General features: G+C 33.9%; 1 protein-coding gene across 1 annotated transcript; it reads left to right on the top strand.

The window, feature by feature from the left end:
- Nucleotides 1-10,790: 10,790 nt before the first annotated feature.
- On the top strand, nt 10,791-12,749 carry LOC143552307 (putative UPF0481 protein At3g02645). Its single transcript, XM_077042565.1, has 3 exons — nt 10,791-11,041; nt 11,128-11,705; nt 11,828-12,749. Exons 1-3 carry the CDS (start codon nt 10,791-10,793, stop codon nt 12,382-12,384), a joined length of 1,386 nt encoding a protein of 461 aa, XP_076898680.1. The 3' UTR covers nt 12,385-12,749.
- Nucleotides 12,750-24,111: the final 11,362 nt, after the last annotated feature.

Below are 24,111 nucleotides of genomic sequence, written 5' to 3'. Positions count from 1 at the left end.
GGGATTTGGGAAAATAATGAAGGTAAAGTCCAAATTATTTTGTAATCTTGGAGCAAAAGTCCAAATTTTTCAAAACTTTTTCTTTCAAAAAACGGTCTTGAGAGACTGTTTTTTTATGTTTCCTACCTTCCTGTCCTATTTTCAAATTCTTCGAAAACTATATTTTTTACAATTATACTCCTGAACCACCAGCACCTTGAACCACCACCGCCGACGCCGTCGGCCCCACCCCATCACCACCACCGTCATTATCACCATAGCTGCCTCCACCGTCAATTTTTCCGTCGCCGGAGAAAACCACCACCGCCATACCCGTCAATTTCCGTCGCCGGAGAAAACCACCACCACCACCGTTACTTCACTCTCTCTCTCTCTCTCTCTCTCTCTCTCTCTTCATTATTCAAGCTTCGAATCTTTCTCTCTCTGTAAATGACAAAAGCTTTATGTTCAAAACTACTACTAGTGCTACATGTGGTCTTGTTCTAGGTCAAACTCCTCCTCTATCTACTTTGATCAGTTCCTATATAAAATAAACTGGGGACGGCAGCAGATCGGTTTGACGGTGGTGGTGATGGGTCTGGTGGTGGTGGTTTTCTCCGGCCACGGAAATTGACGGTGGAGGTGGCAATGGTGATAGTGACGGTGGTGGTGATGGCGTGGGGTCGACGACGTCGATGATGGTGGTGGTTCAAGGTGGTGGTGGTTCAGGGGTATAATTGTAAAAAATATATTTTTTCAAGAATTTGAAAATATGGACCGGAAAGGTAGGAAACATAAAAAAACAGTCTCTTAAGACGGTTTTTTGAAAGAAAAAGTTTTGAAAAAATTTGGACTTTTGGTCCAAGATTACAAAATAATTTGGACTTTACATTCATTATTTTCCCAAATCCCGTCTCCTACCTTACTTTCCTTCAAAATTTAGACTGCTCCTTCATTATTTTTATCTTTTCCCAATACTTCTTGCCAGTCCAAATCTTAAATTATTTTAAGAAAAAAACAGCTATTTTGAAAATCTTCTCTATAAAAAAGACTATTTTAGGAATTTTGCCTTTTTAATAGGTTGTATTGACTCAAGGAGACAAGTCATTCTAGTTTCAACTTTGGATATGGACACATCTCATTTTGAATATACTAATCTAGAAGTCATTCCCATTGACCGGAATGACAGCCTCCTTTCCTGTTGTTTTGATAATGTTGATTTTATCTGTGGGGGACTTTGCTCATCGGTTATACCATCTCCAACAGTTTTTGTTTAAACTAGTCACATTACTGTCATATCATCTTTCTTAAAAACCATTTTTTTTATTCCAACAATACACCTTCTTAAACCATCTTTATATTTCTATATCATCGTTTACTTTTATATTTATTTTAAATAAGAATTTTACAATACTATAAAATATTTAATTTTTATTTAAATAAATAGCAATATAATAAAAATTTAGTAAAAATAGATTAACTAAAATATAAAACAAAAATAAAAAAATGCATAACTTAAAATAACAATTACTCTGACAAAATGAAAGAGAGATAATTTAAAAAACATCAACAAAATATGGATGACTTTATATATAATCAAGATATGAACATACTTTTTACGGATCACTCGCATATGGACCCGAAGAGACTAGCAATTCACAAGAAAGTATGTGACAAAATAATGGCGAAACATGGGTTGGATGACGCTGATTTGGATCAGTAGGACTAATTCTTGTAACGTTTTTTATTTTATTTGTTTTTTTTTTGCTAGGACTTCTTGTAACTTTTTTTTTCTAGGAATCTTTATAATATTTAGGACATCTTGTAACCTTTTTCTAGGACTTTTTGGAATGTTTTTACAGGTTTAAAAAGATAAAAACAAGAAGAAATTATGAGTGAATAACAATTTTATTCTTATGTATTCATTCAACCTCTATGAATCCATTGAGTTCTCATCCATCTCTTTCAAGTCTGTAATATAAATGTGTGTTTTAGTCATGCTAAGTTCTCTTTTGTTATTTATAATGAAACATCTTATTATCTTTTATTAAATTCGTTATTCTATTAAAATTATAAGTATAACTTATAAAATCACCAGGTGTATCTTTTTCGTGACTATGAAAAAATTGTGTGAGTATGCATCACGTATTCGTATGAATATTCCATTATAAAATATAATTTAAACTTATTAAACTATTTAACTTGATAAAATATACGCTTTTTTAATTTAGTTTAATATTTATAATTTAACTGTATTTCTATTAAGTTTCTCGTGTATCATAAGGCTTTAAAGCTAGTGAGTAATAACAAAAAAAAAATGTGATTTGCTAAGAAACTGGCTTGGAAATATAAATATTATCCAACTTCCTGCATTATTCTTCTTCTTCTTAATGAATAATAGTTGATGAAAATAAATAAAGAGTTCAACATAAAGCTGCTCTATATGGTGTGAGGTATCGAAACCCTCCACAGTGTCACGTCATCGTCACGTAGAAAACGGGCTTCAAAGCCCTTCTTCATAACGCCCGCTATAGTTTAAAGCTCCTTGGGCGTTTCAATATATATACATATATACATACATGTATATGTGTAATGGGGTAGTGGAAGTTATATTTTCATGATCTCTTTTAAATAATCAAGTAAAATAAAATTCTATACCAACTGATAGTCTTTTTAAAATACATCTATACTATAAGCCAAACACAGACAAGTGAGTAATAACAATACCAAATAACAAAATAAATTTGTAGTCATCATAACATGTATGAAATGTTTATATCATAGAGAACTAGTTTAGCTTTTGTGGCCACACAATTGACTATTTTTCATCTATTTCTACTTAAAGTTTATGGCCAGTCAATTAATTTTGTCATGTAGGGAACCCTGTTCCAAATAATTCATTACTTTAATTGATTTCACATGTAACCAAACACCATGTGATGCTCGTGTTTTTTACATCCAGATAAATCTTTATAGGTTATAAAATACTTGTCACTATTTGCTAATACTTCATAAGACACGTAAAACTTATTTGCTTAATTTTAACAAACAGGTTATGATTGATAAAAATATTTTACTTTAAACAACTTTACTGCTATTATTAATCTGGGTCTTCGGGTAGGTGAGTTTTCTCAGAAACTAAGATAATTTGGAGATACATAAGGGCTCCGTAAGGCTGAGTTGGGCCAGCAGGCGGCGGCCTTTTGCCATTGGGATACCCATTACGAAATACCTAGGCAATTCTCTGTTTGTTGGTCATTCAAAAAAGAAAATAAATAATCTAGGGACCATTTAAAAAAATTTGTGTGAAACAGTTATATACTTTAATAGTTTTGATTGATGAAAGCTTATTACCTATGTGACAATAACGTCTCGATACATTTTTCACTTATAAACAAAACCATTTCGGATGCCTAAAATTATGACATGTTTTTTTTTTCTTCCAATTTTGACACTCGGCTTTGAACATGATGTGAAACCACCACTCGTGAATAGTGATTAATGATGGACCTTTCCATGTGAAATGTTATGTTCTAACATTTATGACCTTTCGATAATTTTCTTTCCTGAAAATAAATCTTACTACGTTTGTGTAAAAACAAGCAAACATGTACCCAACAAAGGCCCAAACAACTTAAAAGTTCAGATATATAACTATGTAATGAATACACAACACATTATTAGTGTTTGTAAATTTTTTAACTTAACACAAACATATGTCTATACGTTTGTAAATACTAGTGTATGCTCGTTCAATAAAAGTTGTTTGTGTTAGGAACAAAGCGGCAAAGTGAAAAAACACACAAACGAGTAGGGGTGTTCATTGGTTCAGATATTGGTTATTCGGATTTTTAAATTTTTTTCCCTATCCGTTATCCGAACCGAATCCGGATTCGTAATTGTCTATTGAATTCGGTTCAGTTTCGGTTAAAAGCGAATTACACCGAATTCATTTATCCCTTCTCAGTTTTAGAACTAGACTTTAGCCTCTGCATACAAATGGAAAGATACCATAACATGCAATCACAATATCACAAATGCTTGTTAAAGAAGGTTTATGCAGTGGAAAAGATCTTAATACATTCTTCTTTGCATACTGACTCCACATTTTATCATATACAATGGTTAAATTTGGATAATTCGGTTATCCGAACAGACTGAATTCAAAAACTTAAATATCTGTTATCCGATCGAAAACTGAATTCCCAATTCAGATTCGGTTATTAACCGAACCGAAAACCGAATTGCTATTCGGATTGGTTATTTTGGTTACGGATATGGTTTGGTTTTTGGTTCTTTTGAACACTCTTACAAACAAGCACACACTATTATACACGCAGAAGCGAAAATATAAAAGATAAACACAACGCAAGAATTTTGCGTGGTTCGTTCCTAGTGGGGTGCCTACATCCCCAGGCTGCAACTAGGTTATTTCATTGATTAAATACGAATATTAAAATAAAAATATGTAACATGGTATAAATAGAGACAAAACCATGGTTAAAAGATCAAGAAACAAATATGGGCTCGAACCCATGTTCTTCTTGTCACCAAACTCAAAGCCTTCACACTTCACAGTAGAGCCGTACAAACCACTTGACGCTCGAACTCGCTCGTCGCTCGCTTGGAAATTGCTCAAAAATGCTCGCTCGTTTTTTCGCTCGATTGTAAACGAGCCACTCTGCTCGGTTCGGTTTGTAAACGAGCCAAACAACGAGCAAAGATCTGCTCGGTTCGGTTCAGCTCGAATATTTTTAATTTATTTTATATATAATTATATATGAACAAATATATAAATATATAGATAACACACATAAAATATAAGTATACAATTTTTTAAACCCTTTTAAAATTTTCCAATTCAGTCATTTTTATAGTTTTATTAGTTCAATTCAAGTTTTCAGAATACTAAAAAGTTTGTTTACATGTTTCTAATATTTCACTTCAAACTTGTTTCTCTTAAAAATTTACAACATATTATAGGTTTGACTAAAAACTACTAATTTGTTTACAAAATATATTATTTACAACCTTTAAACTTGTTTCTTATTGAAAATATTAAAGTGAAAAAGAAATAAAAAATGCTCGAAATCGCCCGATGTTCGATCGAAAAATGCTCGGTTCGATTTTGGCTCGTTTCGCTTTTCACTCGGTTCGAATTTCAGCCGTTCGGTTCGCTTGTAAACGAGCCAAGCAACGAGCAAGCCTTCGCTCGGTTCGGCTCGGCTCGTGAACAGCCCTACTTCACAGTAGGGCCGTCCAAAAGCTCGTCGCTCGAACTCGTTCGTCCATCGCTCGGAAAATGCTTGCTCGTTTTTTCACTGGTTTGTAAACGAGCCGCTCTGCTTGGTTCGGTTTGTAAACGAGCCAAGCAACAAGCAAAGGTCTGCTGGGTTCGGTTCAGCTCGAATATTTTTAATTTATTTTATATATGATTATATGTTAACAAATATATAAACAACACACATAAATATAAGCTTACAATTTTTTTAACCCTTTTAAAATTTTCCTATTCTGTCAATTTATAGTTTCATTTATTCGCTTCAAGTTTTTAGAATACCAGAAGTTTGTTTACATGATCATTATATCTTACTTCAAACTTATTTTTAATTAAAATTTACAATCTATTACACGTTTGACTAAAAACTACTAATTTATTTATAAAATATATTATTTACAACCTTCAAACTTGTTATTGAAAATTTTAAAGTGAAAAGAAAATAAATAATGCTTGAAAACTGCTCGATGTTCGATCGAAAACTGCTAGATTCGGTTTTGGCTCGTTTCGATTTTTGCTTGGTTCGAATTTCAGCGGTTCGGTTCGGCTGTAAACAAGCAAGCTTTCGCTCGGCTCGGCTCGGCTCGGCTCGTGAACATCCCTACTTCACATATCCTAACTATTTGTTGTCGTTCGTTCATTCATTCATATAATGTTCTAGTAGTCACTTCTTCAAAATAACTGAACTAACGAACTATATAGCTAGGTTTGGTTTATTGGTGAGTTTACTATGTAATGAATTTTCAAAATCTACTAATTATTATTGTATTAAAGTTTTGAGTTATTTTTCTTTGATATAATAAAATGTGAGTTTACTTTAATTGTATGTTCGTTTATTGATTCCAAGACTCCAAAAGAATTCACCTCCAAATTCATATTGTGTTCGAGTTTCAAAAACATTGATGAAAATAGTAAGCAACGTGATGTAATCATATAAAGATGAAAGTGTGCAACATGTGAAGAAAGGCTTGGACTATTTGATATATAGGTGTAATATTCTCACAATTGAAATCCACTTAAGCTACCAAACTCGTCCCTTGAAAGTGTGATACACAGTGACTCAGTGAATATAATAATTAGATCTTAACTAAGATGAACCATATATATTTTTTAATTTAGTTTTAATAAAGATTAATAACATATAAAAAATAATAAAAAATATTTTTTAAAACTATTTTTTTTTGAATTTTTAAACATTTTATTGGTTTTAGTTTAATATCCTTCACACATGTACATCAGTAGATGTAACTTCGTGAGTTACATATACGTATTTTCGTAAGATATATATATAGGCCGTTTTTAAGGATTTAAATACTTCGGCCGAGCCGAAAAGAAAAAGGCCCATAGTCTTAACGAGTAATGAAATATATAAGCCAAATTTTTTACACGAGGCTTAATGTTATAATAATAAACATAGAAAAATATATTATTAAAATCAAATACCGTAATAATTAACGATTAAACAGTGATTCGTGAAACTCTCCGAAGTCCTAACATTGGGAAAAAAAAATAGTTTGGTCCTTGGTGGCTAGCTTGGTCAACCGTGGAGGAGCCTGGTGGTTAACAACGAACCAACAATGGTGATCGGCTGAGTTGGTCGTTGTTCAGCATTCGCAAAGAAGGAAAGACCCAAAGAGATATTTCAATCAACCGCTATTTCTTTTATTTTGTATCGAGTTTTTTTTTTTTATTTTTTTTTAGTTTTTAGTTTTAGTTTGGGCCCAATAATTTAAACTTAATTAAATGGATTATGGAAAAAAAATAATTTCGGGCCCAATAATTATAAGATGATAAAGAACAATTCATATTCTATAAGTTTTAAATTTTTAATTGTATATATAAAAAATATAGATACGAAAAATTTTGGCCCCTAAAAATTACGTGTCCCGGCCGACGGTCCAACCAGCGCCGCCCTTAAGCCGGCCCTATATATATATATACACACTATATTCCTATATTACATATTTTTGACAAGCACAAGACTTGAACTATTTTTCTAACATTTAAAACTACTTCCAATACTTGAGTGAATTTTTCTGAGACAGGATGCTAATCATCCAGGCTGATTTTAGCATTGTATGCTTGACTCTCCCAAGCGAAGACAATCAATGATGAAACCTACCACTATGGGAAAACTCTCTTGAGTCAAGTTTTAAACATGAGATAATAAGATCTCACACTCTATCAACATCCCCAAATCCTCAATGACGAGACATGAACCATTATTTGAAAAACCAAAGTCATGTTTAACATCTTGATACGGCTAGTCCAAAGTAAGTATTGATCTAATCACTAACAACATTATGTAATGGCTCGAAATAAACCAAACGTGAATTAAATGAACGAGTATAGAGTTCATTTTGTTGAAATTAACTGAATCAAAGTGATAAAAAAACACAATGATTTTGTGGTACTCCATGGCTCTTTTAATATTGCTAACACAAATGAAAACTATGAACCAAAAAATTACTATACCCTACAATCAATCTTTTTATACTGAAAACTTGTTTCCTACCACATATATAATTGTAATTCATAATAATTTTCAAACAATTATTAAATGAAAAGAATTATCTCCTAACATTTATACAATAAATCTAGACTTATACTAACTCAATAAATATAACTAAATACAACAAGAACAAAAAAATTATATCCTTCTAAAGTTCTAATCAAGATTAGCATCTTCACATTTTGGTGCAAGACTTATAAAGGTTGGGTCTTGACGAAACAAGATAACAAAGAAGATAAGCGAAAATATTTCAAAAACCTTAAAATTAAAAGGCTTATGCACGAATAAACAAGCCCTGCTTGCGGTGCGCACATATGATGTATATATGTGTGAACCCTCGGGTGGGCAAAAGTGAAATTGCACTAATTTTGACGTTATTTTACTAATCTCGTGAAAATAACGTTAAAAGTGACGGACGGTTAATCAGGCATCATGTAGTGGCGTTGATAGCCGAAAGACAACGGTACATGCACCAATCAGCCGGTGTCCCGATGATTGAGTGCTATGTGCCTTATGTCCAAGGCTTGATGCAAAACTACTATCGAGCCGGGGGTCTCACCAGAAGCAGCCTCTCTATCCTTATGGGGTAGAGGTAAGGCTGTCTACATCTTACCCTCCTCAGACCCTACCATAGCTTTGCTATTGGTGGGATATACTGAGTACGATAATGATGATGATGATGATGCATGAATAAACCTTGCAACATGAAGTTTGCTCTTACGAAAGCTCGCTTAAAAAGTTATCAAATCTTTCTACCATACCGTTCATTCATCTGCTGGTATAGGAACTTAGAAAGTCCATTACTTCATCACCCGGGTCTAGAGATTTTACGTTGGTTCATGATGGAATAATAATAATATCAGAAAAATGAGTTTGATTGGAAAGTTAAGAACATATCTTGAAAATTTCAAGACGAAAAAGAAATGAATGATATTTCAAGACTGATGTGCAATTTATGAATTTAACATAACCATCCGGATTAAAGACTATACTATATCACCTTAGATATAAATGATACTATAAGTTATTTAAGAATGCAAACATGCTGGATATATGTATTACGATTCATACAATAGGATGTTTCCAAAAGGGAAGGGAACAGGCTTGAATATGGCTCTTTTGGTGGTATTGCAAAGCTGGTCCCGTGTATCCTTCACACACCGTTAAATTCTATACAACTAGAGCCACCTTTACTGAAATGCTAACGCACTCTCTTAAACACACCTACTTCAACCATTTCAAAAAAAAAAAAACAACTATTAAAAACATAATGCTATACTTAAATTTAAAATAACAGCTATTTGGGGCAATCTCAAACGACTGTCTTCAGACGGTATATGCATCGCATGCACCATAAAAATTAGTTTATATTTTAAAGAGTAAAGTGTCAAAATCGTGCCTAAGTTTGGTCACTTTTGCCGAATTCGTCCAAAAAAGTTTATTTTTTACAACTGAACCATTGACGTTTCCCATTTATTTCCGATTACATCCAAATCAATAACTCCGTTAGCTTCCAACGTTAACTCAGGGGTATCTTTGTCTTTTTACCATTTTCTTTTATTATTTACATAATAATCATCATCATCATCATAAAAAAATTAAATAACTACATCATTATAATACCCAACCCTAACCAGATCAGACACCACCATGGAACAACCGCCATCTATTCCGACACCACCACCCACACCCACTACTCCGTTAGTTTTTTTAACCCTATTCTTCGCTCTTTCCTCCTCTCCAAAAGCTGAAAACTCCCTCACCGTCGCCGCCTAAATCCACTATCATCGCCTCTGACTGAAAGGTTTGACCACCAAAACAGATCTACTCTCTGTATCTCTAACACCACCGGTGTGTATTTAATTTATAATTGGAATGTATAAAGATTGAATTCTGACCAACGCAATCTTCTTGTTAGCAATCTTGAGCGCTGTTTTAGTACAGTCCTTGTTAACCCCAAAACGAAAAATCATCAAACTTGCCATTGCCACACATAATTCCAAATTATAGTAAGAATTTTTTGTAGCACAAGGTAGGATTTGTTATAATTGATGGTTTTTTGATTGGAAGTTTGGTATTTTTGTAAACGATGACGGGTGGTGGAGGGGTTGGGACTTGGGATATAGGGATTAAATGAATAAAATAATAAAAGACTATTGTACCCCTTAGAAAACTAACGGAGTTAAAGGCAATAAGTGAGAAACATTAATGGTCCAGTTGCAAAAAATAAACTTTTTGGACGAATTTAGCAAAAGTGACCAAATCTCAGGGATGATTTTGACAATTTACTCTATTTTAAAAGACAATAGAACTAGATAGAGTAACAATTGTTGAATGTTACATCTCTTACTCTCTCGTAGCCTCTCTCACAACCCCATCCCGCATCCCTCTCTAGAGTCCAGAGCTCTTCCGCTCTTCACCAATTTTTATCAAAATCCGGGTTCGCATCATGCTTAGGCAAAATCTCTCAATATTGAAGCCACCTAAACCTTCTCGTTGCGGCTTATCCCAGTCTATACCCTTCATTCTTACATCATGTTCAAATGTAGTTCGTGTGACAACTAATCTTCTATCTTTTGAATAGTTTTGATTAGTATTGTTTGAACTAATCTTCTCTACGTACGCCTTCTAAACAAAACGGTCTTTTTGTTTTTCAAAATGGTGTTGCGGATGTTTGGTAAAATCCTAGAAAACGAGGAACAAATTTATAATTTTTTAAAAAGTTCTTATATATTATGAACATATCGTATATCATATGTTCTAGCAAAGAAACTAAATATATAAATAAAACTATATATTTATTGAAAATTCAAAGAACCGGTTCGTGCTTGGTCCAATGTCTGAATAAAAAGTAGTTTATGGAATTTACTCATGCGACAAATTTTCAACACATGTATCACGTTGTATTAATTAAAGTGTTACACACTTAATTCCACCAACCAGTCTGCTAGTGTGTATATATGTGGGCATAGGCATACACCGTTCTTATCAATAATACTCAACATTCAACAATCAAACACCATGAATACCTCCTCATCCACCATCTCCAATCCTTACTCTTTCTCCAAGCAAAACGTTAATCAGCAGGTATGGGTCGAAAGCATGCGTAAATCAATCGTCGAACATGAAGATGAAGAAGTCAGCAAAATCCCCGTTTCTATATTCACTGTCCCTGCCGTACTCCTAGCCACGAACCCCGAATCCTACATCCCGCAACAAGTGGCGTTAGGTCCGTTCCACCATTGGCGGCCAGAGGTATACGAAATGCAAAGGTACTGTAATTTTTAAATGACTTAGTTTTGCTATTTAAAAGGTGCCTGGTATCGATGTAAAACATGTCTGTATTTTTGAAAGAAAGGTACAAACTTGCCGCGGCTAGACGAACCCAAAAATATATGAACATTAGCTTTGATCGTATCGTTGAGGTAATGAAGAAACACGACGAGGCTCGAATTCGTGCTTGCTACCACAAGTTTATTGACATGTCCGGTGATGCGCTAATATGGATGATGGCAGTTGACATGGTGTTTTTACTCGAGTTTCTTGTGGTGTATTCCATGAGAGAACAAGGCCGAACACTAACGAAAGATGTTACATCCGGCGCGATGTCTCATTTAGTGGATGTTTCGGGGAAGAAACTATCCCACATGGCTGTTCTTCGCGATATGGTGATGGTGGAGAATCAGATCCCGTTGTTTTTAATCAAAACGATGCTGAAACATCAGCATCGTGATGATCAAAACAAGTCCGCTAGCGAAACGTTGAAGTTGATGTTGGTAGGGTTGTACCACGAGCTTTCTCCGTTTCAAGAACAAGAATTAGCCAATGTTGATATCGAAGATTGCGATCATATTCTCGACTTTCTTTACCACATGACTGTTCCAAACAACAAAGAACTCGGTATTTATGACGCGAATATTGATATGGAGCATGAAGGTATCATATATTATTAATCAACAATATATAGAAATACAACAGAACATAATTATATCATATTTTTCTTATACATATAATAATAATATAACAGTAAACTCTAACTAATATATTATCTCTACCAGGTATCGAGGATGCTGGTGATGATGATCAAGAAAAGACCTTACCGGATCCCAGTAATCTTCGAAAATTCTCGAACATTATCTGGGATCTCCTCTCAAAATCAAACGCGGGTATGGTAAGGATCTTCAAGAAAATAATATTCAGAAAGCCGGTCACCGTCATGATGAAACTCCCATGGAAGATATTATCCAGCCTTCCTATACTCAAGCTCATGAATGACCCTATCGAAAACATGTTCGAAAACTTTCGTGGCGAAGGAGGGGAGGAAACGAAGGATGAAAGTGGCGAAACAAAGACTCCAACTATCGAAGAAATCACGATCCCTTCAGTTATGGAATTGGCCAAAGCCGGGATTATTTTCTCACCGGTTAATGGTGGAATATTCGACATTAGTTTTGATGTTGAAAGATGTACACTTTACCTCCCAGTGGTCGAACTAGACGTGAACACCGAGGTTTATTTAAGAAACTTGGTAGCATACGAGGCGTGTGTTGCGGCAGGACCGTTAGTGGTGGCTCGTTACACGGAGCTAATGAATGGGATAATCGACACGGAATAGGACGCCAAGTATTTACGCGAACGAGGGATAGTTGTGAACCATTTGAAGAGCGATAAGGAAGTTGCGGATTTGTGGAATGGGATGAGTAAATGTGTGAAGTTGACAAAAGTTGAGAAGATGGATAAAGTTATTGAAGATGTTAATAAGAGGTATAATAAGACATGGAGGGTGAAACTGTCTAAGTTCATGAGGACATATGTGTTTGCATCTTGGAAGATTTTAACATTGTTGGCTGCTTTGTGTTTGTTGTTTTTGACGACCGTGCAAGCATTTTGCTCTGTGTATAGTTGTGCTCGTGTGTTTCATCAGCTTCCAGAGATTCCCAGATCCAAAGGGACTGCCGAGTGAGTGTACTATGTACTGTGTACTGTGCTCTTTCTATTAACGGTGATTCACGCACTCATCTATTTCTACTCCCTTTAAACCGCTCTAAGAAAACATCAGATTGCAACTGTCTTTGCCACCCAACAAAGTCTTGAATTGTGTTGTACTCGGTGTGTGCTTTTTGTGTTTTGCAAGTATACACCTTATTAGGGCTTGGGTTAATTTGTCTGGTTTATAATTATAGTTTATTGTTGTTGTTTAGTATCGTCAAAGGTTGGAAATTTTCAATGAAGTGCAGTGGGTTACCGACGAGAATCTTACGGTAATGTTTCGTCTAATACTTGGTCCGACTAATTTAATTTTGAACGGTTTTTTAATGATGGAATCACTAACGGATTCATAAAAGAAAATTATTTATTTAACCGACGATTTTTTAACGAATTAATCAAAAAAAAAGTAATTTTTATCCACGATTTTTTACAAAATTAGAAATTAAAGTAGTTTTACAGGCAGATTTTTTTTGACACAAATCTATGGAATTTTTAAAAATATTGTATTTTATCTTCAGTTTTATTCTAATTATAGATACATGCAAAAGCAAATGAATGTATATAGAATCACTATACATACAAACATATAAATCAAATCATTAACAGCAAGATTATTTTGTGATTAATGAACAGCAACATTAATCAAATAATTTTATAAATGAACAGCAACATTAATCAATTAATGAACAGCAACATTAATCATTAACAGCAACATTCTATACACAAAACTTTTGTGTAATACAAATAATTTAAGGTATCATATCCGACAATTATGGCTATCAAAAGCGACAACCACTTATCGAAAACGAAACCTCATGTATTATTGCACTAAAAGTCTATAGTCAATATGTTGACATTAGACGTCCGAACACACGACAAGATCATTGAAAACAACTTTACCTTTAGGTCTAATTTGTGTATTTTTCTACATTAACAACATTATTATAATCATTATCAAATTAAAAATTAGCAATATAAGAATAGTTTTACGCATCGTGTCTAAAAGATTGTTTAACAAATTAAAGTAAACATTATAATTTATAACTATCACATCATGCATGTAAATTATATATGGAGGGCCCTAAAGGTTGGATTAAAAAACCTTTTGCTTTATGTCACAAAATCATTGTAGACCATGGTTTGTTCACATGGTTGTGGTGAGAAAAGGGTAGTAGAGATGTCATGATCAAAGTACCATTTAATATGAGTGGATGGCGGGTTCTCGCGAAATGAAAGCTTGGGCAGTTGGGCCTAGCTAATTCACGAAGTTTAATTGTACAAGCACGTGAAATAGGGATAAGCGATGATCTATTGTGACTGTGACTGTGACTGTGACGTAGAACAAAAGAGCATAAACAAAGAAGGCATCCGCCAGATTAAACGTATGTATTGGATACGGACAGTGGTGGATCTTCAACATTTAGTATGGATGGGCCGAAATTCATGAGACCCAAGTTTTTTTTTCCTACTTCTAAGTTTCAGGTCGGCAATCCGATTCGGGTCGAGTCAAACAATAAAAACTCTATATTCAATCTTTCAACTAAAACACCAATTCAATCATTCAAATTACCGTTCTTACAAAAAAAAAATCAGTTTTTTAAACAAACAAAGGCAAGGAGTTTATTGTTAGTGTTTTTCTTATTTGTTAAAAAATTATTGGGCTTGGACTAAATGTTTAAACATAACTTATTTTTAAACAAAAAAATCAATTGTGGGCCGGACACAAATATTATGGATGGGCCGGGAACAAATAATATGGATGGGCCGGACTCAAATAATATGGATGGGCCAGACTCAGTACATATAATTTTTTTTTTTTTCGTTTTTAGGAAAATTTACCCTAATAAGCGAAAAAGATGGATGGGTCAAGGCCCACTTTGCCCCCTTATAAGATCCGCCAATGGATATGGATGGATACAGTGTGTCACACCCCGACTAGCACAATGCGGAAGCGTAAAACGGGAATGTAACAGACACCTCTGGTATCAACACATTGTTTATAAGGAAACATTACAAACTAATTTACAATATATTACATTTCATTGTTCTATCATTGTTTTACAGTCTAGGTGATTCAAACAAAACTAGTTCGTTAACTATACGATCTTACTACTAGTATCCTTGCTTCTATTCACATAGCATTAACCACACACCTTGGGCAAGTAACAGATCACCAAGTCACTCCGATTTAGGTACACCTGAAAAGCAGTTTAAAACAGGCCAACTACTAGAGTTGGTGAGTTTCACGAGTTTCGAGAAAACAGTAATGAGTATTCACAAGTTAACACTTGTAATCATGAAATAAGTATGTATGTATGTAAATGATGTAATTATGCTAAGCTACAGTGAAGCCTTGACTGTATGTGCTGCGTGCATCCATTTCCCACGCTCAATCAACCACTGTGGCCCCTTTCCGCCCACAACATGCCCCAAGTAGCTATGTCTAACACTACATAGCGTGTTGTATAATTATGGTCATGTGCAAACGGAGTAAAGTCTCGGCAATACATGCTGGCTCCGTTTGGGTTTATCAAACCAATAGTACTATTCACAAGCCACCGGCTCGAAGTTAATCACTGTGTTAGTTGGGACTTTCGTGTGTTAGCACTTAGATAATTCACATCAATACATGTTTCAGGTATGTATATATAATCAAACATGTTTTTCACCCCAAAAGTTCGTAAAACAGTTTAGAAGTGGGGTCATGAAACTCACGGTTTAATAGATAATCAGTACTGTATCAGCTCGTGGTTTGTTCGGTCCGCTATCAGTAGTTCCTATAATCAATATTATAATAATATTAATATTTTAATATTATTATAATCTCAATACTAAACTGGGCTGTATAACTAATCTGGGTGTAGCTGGAACGCCCAGAAAGTGGCAATAGGCTTAGGTTGTGATGTTGTTCAATGTCTAATACTTAAAACTGAACTTGGCTCAGATTCCCGTTTTCTCAGCTGGGCCAAGTTGTTCATTTACGCATTCAGAAAAACAGTTATGGGAAAATAAGCTTGGGTAAATGTATTGGTTAATAAAATGATTAAGTTATAAAAAAGGATCAGATAGTGGGGTCCCGGATTAGCCACGGGGCCCGTTTCCGTTTATTCAGTTTGATTTAAGAAAAAACGCGCACAATCCATCCGGATTGTCCATGTTTTTTCATAGAAAAGTTCGTTTTTAATTAATTAGTCCAAAACTATGATTTTTGATCACTCTTGGTGTTTTGATATTCCCGCAGGTTCGTTAGTCGCGAACTTGCCGGTTTTTATAAAAACTGAATTTGTTTAATATTTAAATTAGCATAATTAATTAACCGCTAATCATTAAATTATGAAAATTTAACCACTTATCAATTAAAATATGTAGATTTTTATAAAAACATTTCTGGAATTATTTACTGATTTATTAATTTATAAAAATTCATTTTATCAGCTATATTTCACCTGAAAATCGTCCGTTTACCCCAAACAATTTCCAAAAATTCCACAAAAATTCTTGAATGCTCAAATCATGTCCCAAATCAACCTGTATCAATTCCAGAATGTAAAACGTTCGTGCGATATTCTTTTCGGCTCAAATTTGGCTATAAAAATTCACACGAACGCATATAAACAAAACACATTTAAACTTCTCCAAATGATCCCAAAATTCATATGTGATCAAAATACATCAAATATGAGTTCCCAGAAAAAGTTCATAATTTTAGAAGTATTTTAGCTATTTTTTCCAAATAAACATCCCAATTCGGTAATAAATTCGCCAAATATTATCGGATGGTCGAAAAATTACCAAATTTGAACAGGGACTCATTGACATGGTCCCTGACGTCACTGAAAAATTTCAAGGCCTAATAATATGCACATCACAACCTTAACCTAAATAGCCCGTAAGCGAGTGTTTCGGCATTACCTTAGCGGGTTTGGCTCATTTCCGACTTTCTAATCAAGTTTTCAGGTTCTTGTGCTTCTATGAAAGCTAGATACAAGTCCTATATCACAAACCAAGCAGGTTTCATCAATAGAACAGCCCTTTAACTTAGGGTTTCGGCTAGTGCACAAAAACGAACTTTTGAACCGTAAAAACGCCGTTTCAACCCTTTAATCCGTGTTTATGGCCAAAAAAGATCATGATTCTGATTTGAAACTAGGTTTAACATCAAAGTATGTTTTTGAATGATTTTTGAGAGTTTTACATGGTTAACTATGATTTTTAACAATCAAGACATGTTTATATGTTGTTAAACGAGTTTAAACGAATCAAAAATCTATTAATCATAAGGTTTTTACCTAGTTTTCTTGCTGGTTTTGGCTGTAGAAGAAGAGTTCCAGAAGTTGTGTTTGAAAATATGTGTAAAAATATCTCAAATCTAGTTTATATGTGAAAGGAAAAAAAGGGGGGGGTGGGGTGCTGCTGCGATCGGAAGTTCATGGGCCCATTTTGCCCCAAGTTTCTGATTCTAAAGGCCCAAAAACGAAAAGCCCAGTCCAAATTTAGTTCGGGTTCGGTTTTTGGCGCGAAAAACTTATCGGGTGCGTTAAACAGCGCGAAAACGAGTGTTTTTCGGCTAGCTTTGTGTAAAATTATAAAAACATACTATATGTTTGTAAAAATCAAAAATATTTTCACGGATCGCTTAAAACATTTCAAATAAGTGTTTGGTAAGTCTTTTTGGGCTTATCGGATGATACAATGCTTGGTTTGTAACTATTTTTCGCGTTTAAATCTATAGCGGGTAGTTAAACGAGCATGTTTTCGTTTAACTTGTTTGCTATCGAACTAGGGCCATATTACTATTATTTTAGCTTGTATAGATCGTATATCACTTATAGATGGCCCCCCCGAGATTTCTGGGTCATAACCCAACCCGTTCAGTTAATCATTCGTTTGTTACGCAAAAGGCGTTCATTTGCTTAATCGGTAAATACGTACTGAGGTGTACCTTGTTTTGGCTCAAATGTCACAGAGTGTTAGTGTGATCAACGACATAGGCATTATTGTTTATCTTTTGTAAACGAACCGTAACTTTATTGACTCAACTTACACTAAGACTATAAATCTCCCATCTAAAGTGTCTTGGAACGTCTATGCTTAGTGATGGTCACCTTAGACTTGGATTTGCCCTCCCGAGATAAACTTTTTACACAGCCTCGTGTGTTGCCAAAAGGAAATTCTTAGCTTTGGTGTCTATATTTTCCAAAAGGAAATTCTTTAAATGTTTGGTGTCTATATGCCCAAGACATGACAAATAATAACGTTACTATTGATATATTATCCTATAAGGTCACAAACTAAGAAGAATATCAAGAACGCATTTGAATATATTTATTTAAATGCAACCAGCCCAGTCAAGATTAGATGTATTATTATTTAGTTGAAATAATAATATGGATCATTAATAAAATGAATATTCTCTCTTAGAGAAATATTAATTGTTACTATGCTTATTATTATGAACATATATACATGTGTTATATATTTTATGTTATGACATAGAATAGGAAAATTGGAATTTAATAATCTTAACTTTCTGTTATTGACCAATAATAATCCCAACTTTGTTTATTCTCACCAGTGGTCTCAAATGTAAAAAAGTTGGCTCTCAATTATCCCCCGTTAAAAAAAACCTAACGACGATAAGTTTTTTCCGAATTTCAACCTGTTTTATTAGGGCTTTTGATCGGAAAGAGGATACGAATCAATTAGCGTAAAACTTAGCTTGAAATGATGCTTCAAATGGCTTGATTAGTGCTTCAAATCGGGTGTTTGAATTTAAAATTAACAAAAATTAAGCTGTTTGGAGTATCGTTTCGAACTAAGTTTTACATCAATCGACTCATTTCTTTCTTCCGATCAAAAACCCTAAAAAATCAGTTTGAAATTCGGAAAAAACTTAACACCGTTAGGTTTTTTTTAATGGGAGACCATTGAGAGCCAATTTTTTTAAATTGGGATCACTGGTGGAAATAAAAAAAGTTGGGATTATTATCGGTAAATAATAGAAAGTTGGGATATTAAAATCCAATTTTCCCATAAAATAAAATGTATACAATATTACATAAATGTCGATCTGTATACATATATATAACCATTGCAAGTTTGTTTAGTTAGTATAATAGTGCATTTACACGTTTCAATCTTAGTAGACCATATGTGATGTTGGTAAAAGGGTTTTATACCAACATAAATACATAAGTTCTATAAAACGGGTGATTTTATATATTAGTTGCTAATAAAACATGATTAGTACTTTGTTGGGAGTGTGAGACTACATTATGTGAATGTCTTTCTATATAACTTCTCTTTTTTGTTTCTTTGCACAACCCTTTTTAAGTGGAAAATTCTTAAAATAGTTCCTTTTAATGAGAAGATTCCCCAAATAACTCTTTTTTCCTCAAAATAATTTAATATTTGGACCGACAAGACGCATTGGAAAAAGATAAAAATAAAGAGGGAGCAGCCCAAATTTTGAAGGAAAGTAAGGTATGAGACGGGATTTGGGAAAATAATGAAGGTAAAGTCCAAATTATTTTGTAATCTTGGAGCAAAAGTCCAAATTTTTCAAAACTTTTTCTTTCAAAAAACCGTCTTGAGAGACTGTTTTTTTATGTTTCCTACCTTCCTGTCCTATTTTCAAATTCTTCGAAAACTATATTTTTTACAATTATACTCCTGAACCATCAGCACCTTGAACCACCACCGCCGACGCCTTCGAAAACTATATTTTTTACAATTATACTCCTGAACCATCAGCACCTTGAACCACCACCGCCGACGCCGTCGGCCCCACCCCATCACCACCACCGTCATTATCACCATAGCCGCCTCCACCGTCAATTTTTCCGTCGCCGGAGAAAACCACCACCGCCATACCCGTCAATTTCCGTCGCCGGAGAAAACCACCACCACCACCGTTACTTCACTCTCTCTCTCTCACTCTCTCTCTCTTCATTATTCAAGCTTCGAATCTTTCTCTCTCTGTAAATGACAAAAGCTTTATGTTCAAAACTACTACTAGTGCTACATGTGGTCTTGTTCTAGGTCAAACTCCTCCTCTATCTACTTTGATCAGTTCCTATATAAAATAAACTGGGGACGGCAGCAGATCGGTTTGACGGTGGTGGTGATGGGTCTGGTGGTGGTGGTTTTCTCCGGCCACGGAAATTGACGGTGGAGGTGGCAATGGTGATAGTGACGGTGGTGGTGATGGGGTGGGGTCGACGACGTCGATGATGGTGGTGGTTCAAGGTGGTGGTGGTGGTTCAGGGGTATAATTGTAAGAAATATATTTTTTCAAGAATTTGAAAATATGGACCGGAAATGTAGGAAACATAAAAAAACAGTCTCTCAAGACGGTTTTTTGAAAGAAAAAGTTTTGAAAAAATTTGGACTTTTGGTCCAAGATTACAAAATAATTTGGACTTTACATTCATTATTTTCCCAAATCCCGTCTCCTACCTTACTTTCCTTCAAAATTTGGACTGCTCCCTCATTATTTTTATCTTTTCCCAATACGTCTTGCCAGTCCAAATCTTAAATTATTTTAAGGAAAAAACAGCTATTTTGAAAATCTTCTCTATAAAAAAGACTATTTTAGGAATTTTGCCTTTTTAATAGGTTGTATTGACTCAAGGAGACAAGTCATTCTAGTTTCAACTTTGGATATGGACACATCTCATTTTGAATATACTAATCTAGAAGTCATTCCCATTGACCGGAATGACAGCCTCCTTTCCTGTTGTTTTGATAATGTTGATTTTATCTGTGGGGGCTTTGCTCATCGGTTATACCATCTCCAACAGTTTTTGTTTAAACTAGTCACATTACTGACATATCATCTTTCTTAAAAACCATTTTTTTTATTCCAACAATACACCTTCTTAAACCATCTTTATATTTCTATATCATCGTTTACTTTTATATTTATTTTAAATAAGAATTTTACAATACTATAAAATATTTAATTTTTATTTAAATAAATAGCAATATAATAAAAATTTAGTAAAAATAGATTAACTAAAATATAAAACAAAAATAAAAAAATACATAACTTAAAATAACAATTACTCTGACAAAATGAAAGAGAGATAATTTAAAAAACATCAACAAAATATGGATGACTTTATATATAATCAAGATATGAACATACTTTTTACGGATCACTCGCATATGGACCCGAAGAGACTAGCAATTCACAAGAAAGAATGTGACAAAATAATGTCGAAACATGGGTTGGATGACGCTGATTTGGATCAGTAGGACTAATTCTTGTAACGTTTTTTATTTTATTTGTTTTTTTTTGCTAGGACTTCTTGTAACTTTTTTTTTCTAGGAATCTTTATAATATTTAGGACTTCTTGTAACCTTTTTCTAGGACTTTTTGGAATGTTTTTTCTATTTGAATTAAGTGTTGTAAAATAAATAATAAAATCGTTAAAGCTAGTCGTTAAAAACCAGTCGTTAAATACTAGCTGTTAAAAAATTTAACCGTTAAACTTGCCGTTACGTAAAAAATAGACACACAAAAAATACATAAATTTTGAAATAAATATAAAAAAATATGTATAATATTTTAATATATTTTATAAATGTAAATATGGGTGTGTGTGTGAGAGAGGTGAAAGATATGATATTGGGGCCCACAATAGGTGGTTTTTATTGATTTGGAAAGGGTCTTGCTAGGGACACCGCCCCACCACCGCCCTAGGCGCCGCGTATAGGCCTATACGCGACGTTTTAGGGTACGATTTGACGTCCTAGCCTTGCCTATCATAGGGTTGTCGGATCGTACGGGCTATACGCCGCGTATAGCCCTATACGTGGCGTATTGACTTTTGTATATTTTTGAAGCCCGGCTCCCTCCCCTCCCTCTCTACCATTTCTTTTTTCCTTTATTTTTTTTTCTTAACCCTCACCCTCTTTATTCAACCAACACCAACAACCATATATGTTTCCGGAGTCAGACGAGAAGATGCCGGACGGGTAACGGTCATTCGGAGTTAAACCATGTATGTTTCCGGAGTTGGACGAGGAGATGTCGGACGGCGCTAACGGTCAGTCAATGTTAAACCGGGTTTCGTTTTATCTTTATTTTTTACATGTTAGGACATAGTTGTAGATGTTAGGACAGAGATTTGGTGAATGGTTTACTTTAGAAATTTGTCTAGGCACCGACCGTTTGACGGTAATCCTAGTTCGCCGGGCCTCCTAAACTTAAAATAGATTTCCCGTATTGTTACCGTTAGCGCTAAAATTTTTATTATATTATTACTATTAAAATATTAATATTATTATTAACATATTGTTGTTATGAAAATATTATTGTTAGTAAAATAAAATACTATTATTGTATTTATTAAAATAGTATTATTATTATTATTAAAATAATACTATTTAAATATAAATTATTATATTTTTATTATTATTAAAATAATTATAGTAAAATACTATTAAAATATTAATTATTATATTATTATTATTTTTATTCTAAACATATAATTATTAGTATTAAAGCATTTAGTTTCGGATTATTATTAGTACTAAAATATTATTATTATTAGGTATCTGATATACGCCAGAGAGTCAGATGTCGGGGTTAGGCGGCGACGCAAGACTTTCGGAGGTACATTTGTATAGCGTATTGTATAATATAATATAATATAATATAATAATATTATTATATTATATTATGTTATATTGTATTATGTTATATTTATGTTAGTGAGTTTTTCTAGAAAAACCCACCAGTGTTGTCTTATTATGTTTTTTTTTTCCTTTTTTTTATTTCTTTTCTTTTGTTATTATTAATGTTATTTATGATTATTATTATTAATATTAATAATATTTAATTATCAATAACATATTATTATTGGAAATTCGATAAAGGGCGTTTAGTAGCAGGACTTATTTGGAAAAATTGACAGTGCGAAACGAACTTTTAAATTATTGGCTGCTTTCGTTATGGGCATCTTCAATCAGTTACAGTGACTTACTTGGGAAAACTGACATTTCCAAACGAACTTTCAATTTCTTGGCTGCTTTCGTTATCGACATCTCAAATCTGGCTCTTCGATTTCTTCGAACTCCAACGGTGTAACACCCCGACCAATGGCGGATTATACATCGGGGCGCCACGTATTGTTTCATTACTCGTGACACTATTTGGGTGTCAATATTTAATAAATACATTTTCATTGCGCACGCGCAGAACACAAATCGTAAAGTAACATAAATCATATCATAACTCAAAATATTCAAATAACATAATTTGTCTTGTTACATTTTAATCTAGGTCCAAAGAAAAGGAAAACATCCTACGTGTCCTTGAGATTCCCAAAAGCAGCTACAGCAAACCTGAACATGTGTTAAAATAAAACGTCAACACTTGCGTGTCGGTGAGAAATCAAGTTTAATAGATATAAATAGATAATAACAAACACTGCGCGCAACATGTGCTTAACTGGGGTTTAACATAGGGTGTAATCAGATTGTGATCAAGCCTAAATAGATCATAGCTCATAGTTCAATCCGTGCTCCCAATCGAGCACAAAAACGAATAATCATACGTGCATGTGTAAACAAAACAAGAAAACCGTAAACGATAGGTCTCCCGTGTTCATCTAATGGATCCATGAAAACTTCGGAATAGGCCGAACAAAGCGGTTAATGATTCACACATACAAATAAACAGCCAAGTAAACATCCATAACACATGGGGTTTTGCGCACATAAATTTCATAAACAAGTTTAAGACTCAAGTTGTACGAACACATGAACATCCCAAACGTTAAAAATAAAAGGGGATTAAGTACGAGATTACTCACCTGAAAAAGGTGTGTTGAAAGAAAATGCAAGAACCAACTTTTAACAAGCGAAAGTTAACCTATAAATAAGAGGTTATTGGTTTAACGATTGGTTTTTATGCCTTGAATATATGTAAGTATCGATTTTTGTTAGTTAAACAAATTAAAACTAAATATATGTATATATATTTATTTTTACCGAGATCTGGGCAGAACAGAAGAGAAGACGGAGGCAAGAGAGAAAAAGGGCGGGATGGCGACAAGAAAGAGAGAGGCGGGACGGCGACAAGAGAGAAAAGGGCGGGATGGCGGAAAGGAATTATTATTATTAGTAATATATAAAAAAATATATATATATATATATATAATTTATTAAATGTTAAATTTACAAAGATTAATAATCAAATTTTAAATCATAAAAAGAATCGGATTCGAAAACGGGTACCTGGGTCGGGTCGGATTGGGCAGATGTCACAGTCTCCCCTACTTTAAGAAATTTCGTCCTGAAATTTTCTCGAAGTAGGTTGCGCAGAGAAAAGGTGCGGGTACTT

Source organism: Bidens hawaiensis, unplaced genomic scaffold (assembly GCF_021521415.1).
Source record: "Bidens hawaiensis isolate Kalapana, Puna unplaced genomic scaffold, B.hawaiensis_p1.1 tig00001016_1, whole genome shotgun sequence".
Lineage (NCBI taxonomy): Eukaryota > Viridiplantae > Streptophyta > Magnoliopsida > Asterales > Asteraceae > Bidens > Bidens hawaiensis.
This window is presented reverse-complemented; position numbering and strand designations above follow the sequence as displayed.